The sequence below is a fragment of the Rhyacophila brunnea genome, unplaced genomic scaffold (assembly GCF_057557595.1).
Source record: "Rhyacophila brunnea isolate RB1 unplaced genomic scaffold, BYU_Rbru_1.0 scaffold_8, whole genome shotgun sequence".
In the NCBI taxonomy this organism is placed as follows: Eukaryota; Metazoa; Arthropoda; class Insecta; order Trichoptera; family Rhyacophilidae; genus Rhyacophila; species Rhyacophila brunnea.
In genome coordinates this window covers 16,228,138-16,235,895 of record NW_028233350.1, presented here as the reverse complement: position 1 = coordinate 16,235,895, position 7,758 = coordinate 16,228,138, and the positions used below count along the sequence as shown (strand labels likewise).

Below are 7,758 nucleotides of genomic sequence, written 5' to 3'. Positions count from 1 at the left end.
ACTGTCAAAAGTGTCAAACTTGTGAATTGTTTATGTTTACTAATGTATTTAAAACAACCTGAGTTAACAATAATATATGTAGTTTAATCAGCAAAATGTTTTTTTTCGAGTGCTTTGGACATAATGAGCACGATTTAAAAAGTAAATTTGATTTCGTTTTAAAAGAAGACCCTCTTTTCAAGAAAAGTCATCCCCATCATTCTGACAACATTGCAAATATCTCTATTTCATTGTTTAGCAACGAATATCACAGAGGCTCTACTTTGAAATGTAATAGAGAAGAATTATTCAATTTCGCCAGGTAAAGTACCCATCAAGACCTGAACAAAACTAACCATAAGTGCGAGTGATAATGCTCAGCACGCGTATAATTTTCGTAATATACGTTACACACAATGTTCCTCAACCGGTGGTCCGCGGACTCCTTAGGGTCCGCGGCCTCTGCCTAAGGGGTCCGCGAGTCGCCTAGTCAATTTATATAAGTATACATTAAATCATACATATACAATGGTTAAGTTCTGCGGAAGTATGTGGCAACGCAACGCACGGGATCGAGAGAAGTGGAATCAGCTTGGAGAGGCCTTCGTCCAACAGTGGATAGATTCAGGCTGATAATGATGACATATACAAAGAAATTGGTTGCAAAGTGCAATCAATATATTTTTTTTGATTGTACATGGAATTCTGAAAATATCACAATTGTTGCGAAGCCTGACTCATTATTTTAAATTGCTTATTGTATATGTTACACCGAATGTGCGAAATTAACTATTACATGAAATGGGCTAAATTTTGGCTAATTCATGTAATAGTCAAGCCTGTTGCCTTATTCATGAATTAGGTAAATTTTCTGCCGAGTACATGAATTCACCAGGGCATGGAATTCTTAAACTGTCAACATGACAGTAGAAAAAGTAAATTTAATACGGATGGTTTTATTAGTTATAATTGGACATAATATAATATTATTAGGTTAGTTTGGGTTAGGTTGGGTTAGGTTAGGTTAGGTTTTGAAATTCTGAATTATTCAACTGAATGTCCATTTTGAGGTTAGCTAACAAGTGTCAACAAACTATCAAAAACATACAATCGACCATTGCACGATCGATACCCAAGCACGAATCAAATTGCGAAAATACCTTTTAATAAAATTCATCCGTTATCATATATAGTTATAGTTTTTTGCACATAGTAAATGGATATGAATGTCATTGTAGTTATTGATTGGTATATTTTTATATTATAATCAATGACATTTGACACATTTGGTTAGTTTGATTAGTTGCAAAATACACCACCGGAGCGCGACCACTTATTTTGACCATATATAATATACATACATTTTGACCAATCCACGAGCATTTCACACATTTAGTTTAGTTGCAAAAAATACCACAGTAGCGCTTCTATCTAATTTGTCCAATGCATGAACAAGGCAGAAAAATTACTGCCGAATTCATGCACTCTCCAGATATTTTGTCTAATTCATGAATAAGGCAACGGGCTTGCATTTTTCATGATTTAGGCAAAATTTAGCCCATTTCATGTAATAATCAATATCGCACATTCGGCGTAACATATATAGTAATGGTAAGTTACAAATTATTCGAGCTAAAAATGTACCTTTTATATTTTTATTTATTGAATTTCGATTGTCAAATCCGGAAATTCAGAGACATGTTCTGTGCGTTAGATATTTTATAATATTTTCCAACTTTTTAAAAAAATATTTTTTAGTAATTACACGGCCTACAAAACAATGAGTAAACAATTTTTGATTTCATTTCGTCTAATAAGAATCCCAATTCTACTCCAGAGAATTATCAAATTTCAAATGAAGATTATCAAACAATGAAATAATCAAGCCGTGTGTTAAAAAGTGTTGCCAATAAGACCACAATTATTATAAATATGTCTAAATGTAAAATATGAAAATATGATTGAAATTTTATTCAATATGGGTTTTCCTGTGCTACAGTCGATGAAATTCAAAGACGCTAATGTGTAATTTGTGGTGAAGCTTCGGCAAATGATACATTAAAGCATGCAAAAATAATTCGTTATTTGGAACCAAAACATCCAACCGTTAAACACGAACCTATTAATTATTTTGAAAGACAATTAATAGCATTAAACGCACAAAGAAAGTATTTCAAGCTCCATGTGAAACTACTTAATTCCTCAATTGTGTAATAATCATTTTTGGTACTGATGCTTATTGCGAAGCCTTAAGAATGTATTTAAAATTGCAGAAAATTTAATTAGCCCTTGTTCGATGTTTTTTATAATTTATGTTCACATCCCTTTATAGTTTTTTTTTGTGCGAAATGTAAAGTTTGTGTTTATACATGTGTTGAGAGAAAATGTTTTACAAAGATTTTTGTATTTGAGACTCGTCAGTCAAGTTGAATTTCTTACGGTGTCCTGCTGAGTCAGTCCTCTCTTGGTCCTTTACTGTGGTTCGTTTAGAATATAAAAAGTGGGCCTACAGCGCATTTGAGGCATTCAAGATTCTGTCATTGGAAATGTGACAAAAAAGTCTAATTGATTTCAATTTTATGCAAAATTTCAAAAGAAGATTCAGATTTACTGTAGAAAAGTAGATTGCATGTAAAGATTGGTGAACACCAATGCTTAAGAGTTTGTTCAGGTACACAAGCAACTCACCTTCCTATTACATTTTTTAATTTCTTTATTTCATTTTTAGGAGTTTTTTTCATTATCTCAGCCGAGCAGCGAAAAATAATACTATTTCCACCACAATAGGAAAATATGACGACTCCAACTATGGCGCATTGAGGCAGTCAATCTCGAATTTTTTCCTCCACATTAGACAAACTTTGGAGGACATTTATGATACAATTAACGAAGATGGGATTTCTGATTATGCAGTCATTTTGTCAGATATCAAAAAATCGATTTATGACTTTCGATTAATGCTGAAATCAATTGATACGTTGCCAGATTATGTAATTAGAAACTGTACTTCAGATTTTGGAAACCAGGTAAGTTATGCAAACGCTCTAAAGATTACTCTATCATCTTTAATTTACATTAAATGAAGTACATATCACAGCCACGTCCGTCTATCTCATCCATCATAGTTACAAGTGTTTATGACATGGTCATACATATGTGTTCTCCTAAGATTCTCTCATTGGCATTGGTCAGACACAATGTCCCACAGCCATACAATTAGATAATACCAGAATATTTTCATATTTATCTAAAAATTTGTAGGAGTACAGAAAGCTCATGTCATTTCTTAGAAGTACACATCTCAGCCATGTCTGTCAATCTCATCCGTCATTGTAACGAGTATTTATGACATGGTCATACATGTGGTCTCGTAAGATTTTCTCATTGACTTTGGTCAGACACAATGTCCCACAGTCATACAATTAGATTATACCAGAATATTTTCATATTTGTCTAAAAATTTTTAGGAGTACAGAAAACTCATGTCATTACTTAGTTATGGCTAAACAAAACTAGAAAGTGTTTTAATATCGTCTACTTTTGGGGCTTTTACGTTTCACATAGCATTTGCAGATCTTTGTATTTCTGTTTTTTTGTAATTTGCTTTCTTTTGGCTCGTATGAAAACAGGATATTTCGATGGTGTCGATTCCTCCACAAGTGTTAATCTTTGATACATCAAAACAGTAGGTTCATCAATGAATTTATGGAAGTAATAGTGGATATTATTATTGTCATAGTAAGTATCAAAAATAAGCACTTGTAGAAAACAAAACTTTAGAAAACTGAATAATATTTTTATAAATATAATTTTAATGTGATATTATATTAATTACATTCCAGTGCACGTTGGCATCATTTCATCTGTTTCACTTGTATCTCGAACTACACTGGCTACATCTAACGATCGTTCTGAAACTATGCATCATTGAACAAGTTTTCGCTCAAGAAACATTAATTGACACAGAGGAAGGATTTAATTTTGATCTCCAAGTTAATGTTGGTAAAAACTACAATTCTGAAATAGAAACGGAGATCAAATGGCTTTTGTACAACTTGGTTTCTATGGGAAATAAATGCTATGAAAAGGTATTATATTAATGATATTATTGAATAGATAGTATGTGTGTTTTGTGTTACACCCCCTTACCACCCCAGTTTATCCCGTGGTTGATTGTCTTTCAATACACCCTTAAAGTAAAATTATTTTTAAAAATTCGTAACTTGATAAAAAAATTTTAGATTTTTATTTGTTTACTGGCACATGTATTTGGTTACATACGTAAAACATTTCAACATAGCACAGTTGGCCGTGAGATTTCTATCGGAAAGAGATGATCGCACACTATACGGTCTCCAATTTTATTACATTTAATATGAACATTAATTCAATTTTCATGGCCGATTTTGGCAAAATTCATGAATCCAAGAATAAAAACCTAACCTAACTTAACAAATAATCCAGTATATCGGCTATTTTCAAAATTTGATGCCGCTAGGTTCCTGTAAACTGACAAGAACAATGTTTTATTTAAACATGAATCTTATCTCAGTATTATATGACCCAAAGAGGTTGGACGGTCTTTAATATACTGCCATATATTTCCGATACAACATTTCACGGTGAAGTGTGTTACAGCGAACCGCATACGTATAAGTTTCCGGACACGCATGTACATATTTTGGTCTGAACAAGGTGTGAGCATGGCGTTCCCAAATTATGTTTTTTCAACGAAGGAATCTGCATTCTGAAAACTTGCATATATTCTGTCCAGAATAAAAAATAATTACATTAAAAATTCTTTTTGTATAAAATTCCAGATGGGCCCAAAGCGTATCTTCAGTTGCAGCTGTGTCAAAGGTTTATGGATGGCCTTACAAATACTGGTCGATAATTTGGCAAAAGAAAACAAATGTGACGACTTTTGGTCTTATTTTAATTATATCCTGAATAATCACGTTTTCAAATCATCCAGTCCGAGTAAAGATTTAATTGTTCAATGCAATACATTGTATGTGATGAAGAAGATTGATTGCCGAAATCAATTGGAGTTTGGTCTATGGCTTTTATTGTACGTGACGCAGTTGCAAGGCTATAGTGACGATGGAGAATACATCGGTATAACATCGCAAAGGGTATGGAAGTGTTCACATCTACATTAATGAACCTGCTTAATAGTTCTCTCTTAAAGTGGGTTTAACATCAAGAGATAATAATAATAAATAAAGTAAATTAACTACGCCACTGTTGTGTGAAAGAAAGAATGTAGACTACTGTCCGAATAAAAGATCTCATTGATAACAGGAAGTCGGTAAAATCACAAATAGAAGATTTCTCAGTGACGTCAACGCGTGTTTAAATAATGTATCGGCTCTCTTTTTAGATGCGACTCCTTTTTTTCCCGTATAAACCAAAAGTTTACTAATAATAATTTTAACACCACTCGTGATCTTTTTAGACATATTTTTATTATAAAAAGCATCAAATTATGTACATTGATAAATCCGTACACCACGGAAGTATAAAATGAAATGATAAATTTGGGGATGTTCCTCATTTGAAAACAGAAGTGCGATTAACTGCCCAGGAGGGGCTTGTTAATTCACAATTTTAACACGTGCACAAGAAGTTGTCATTCGACAATAACACAATCACTCTCTCTTTCTGTAAGTTCCAAGTTTCTGGAAGTTCCAAACGTTCGTTTGTTTTTTTTAGTTTTTTTGTTGATATTTCTGAAAATAGGTTTATAGCTCGAAACTTTAACTTAAAAACTCAAATATCTTAGAATTAATGAAGCATTATAATGTATATATAATATCTATCATGTAAGCGCCAATTCGAGCAACAGTTATTTCATTATTCGTTTTCAATATAGATAACACCAAACTATGCATTGTTGGAAATGATGTTGAAACAAATAACGTCCAATGAACAGAACGTACCAGAAATAAACTTCCGAGAGCATATGTATCATGTTGTGAAGATACTGACGGTGTGGTGGGAACCAAAAAGCGAAGTAGTAACTTTACTATGGGAGTATTTCCATAAGAGACTGAATTCGGCATTTGCAATTCCTGGAAAAGATGATTCTGTCGTATGTTTACTGAGGTATTTCATATTTTCATATTTTATTAACAATATCCTTATTAAAACTGTACCCGGGTTGCGGAATGATCTGTGGATATTAAATTTTACAAGAGGAAGTTTTTCAAAAATGTCTCACTCTAATTAACTTTTGACATGCCTAGTAAATAAAAAAATTAATACATTCAAAAAATATTTTATAGAACTGACTTTCAATATTTGTTCCTTCATTACTAGATAGTTGCCACAAAAATTCCCCTCCAAAGACAAATTCTCTCCACTTCTAAAAGTAAGCAAACCTTACTTTTAGTTTTTTACCAAAAGGCTTTCAGCGCATCTATTCTATACACAAGACTGCTATTGGCCGCTAGCGACGACTATCGAGGTAAGTTTATCATATTTATGTGTTGAGGTATTATAATTGTTACAATAAGTTAGTCGTCTAAACCAGTGCTCCGCAACCGGTGCCGTGAGACAATGCTAGGTGTGCCGCAGCGCATTGCTCCCAAATAAAATAAAATACAAATAATTTTATACATTATACAATACTTACTTAATAGCCAAATTTTCGCACATGGCTGGTAATATATTTGAGCACCTGTATTAACTTGATAAAACAATGCAAGGTCAGAATGAAAATATATTGATGTGCTCTGATAAAGTAGAAGGAGTTAAGACAAGGATCTCTACAAATGTACCAAAGGATCTACCAGACAACCATTGAAAACAAACAATTAATTTTGGGTCTGTCTCAAAAACATTTAACTTTGCTGCAAAAAAAATTTAATCATTACTTTCATACAATCAATATGACTGGATTCAAAACCCTTTTGCAACCAATGCTGAAAATTCTATAGAAGCTATTTCCCTATAAATTCGAGAGGAATTGGTTGGATTGAGAAACGACGGGACGCCAAAACTGACCTTCGCCAATGTTCCATTGGCTATTTTCTGGATTTCGGTTAACAAAGAATATCCTCGGATTTCCGACAAGGCTATCGCAGTTCAGCTCCGATTTCCTATGACAAATCTAGGTGAAGAAAGTTTTTCAACTCAAGTTATAATCAAAAATAATTAGCAGTCTTACTTGAAGGGTCTTGACCGAGAACTTCGGGTTGCTCTTTCAAATATCAAGTCAAAATATATAAAACTTTTACTTTTACATTGATTAGTTATTATATTGATAATATAAATACATAGAAATATGTACACTTTTGGTTCTTCACCGTGTGTTATGCTGTTTGTATATTTAATTATTTAATAAAAAAACATAAAATAATATAATTTTGGTGCATGGCCCCCACAAGGGGGGAGCTGACAGGGCTCTAGCCTGTGGGCCCAGGCTCAGGGGGGGCGGCGTGGCGGGTCAACCAAATAAGTGAGATAAACACTAATTACAAATTTGCGTCAATAGTAAAGGCGCTATTTTACTACGTTGATATTAATATTTTAAAACGTGTGATTGTAGGATACAATTTATTATTATTATGTCAATTAATACTCGACAAATAATAAAACTATTATTAACCCGACAACTATCCATAATTCAAGTGGATGTATTAATAAATACAAAAAAATCGCTAAACATACAATCAATACCAATAATTTTACCTCGAACACCATTTGAAAAACGCTATTTTAGAGTATCACACTGTTTTTAACCTTGGCGATACGTAGGGGGGCTCGCCAAAAATC

General features: G+C 32.9%; 1 protein-coding gene across 3 annotated transcripts in view; it reads left to right on the top strand.

Annotated features, from left to right (window-relative positions):
• The window catches only part of LOC147063973 (protein MMS22-like), a 23,221-nt gene continuing 15,463 nt past the window's right edge, over window positions 1–7,758 (top strand). For 2 of the 3 annotated variants that reach the window (XM_085958587.1, XM_085958589.1), the window contains exons 1-5: window positions 1–301; window positions 2,708–3,005; window positions 3,822–4,067; window positions 4,800–5,114; window positions 5,855–6,087. In XM_085958587.1, the coding sequence (XP_085814713.1) occupies window positions 96–301; window positions 2,708–3,005; window positions 3,822–4,067; window positions 4,800–5,114; window positions 5,855–6,087 (1,298 nt within the window). In that variant the 5' untranslated portion in view covers window positions 1–95. The remainder of the gene's footprint in view (window positions 302–2,707; window positions 3,006–3,821; window positions 4,068–4,799; window positions 5,115–5,854; window positions 6,088–7,758) is intronic. The other variant, XM_085958588.1, reaches the window with a different exon arrangement.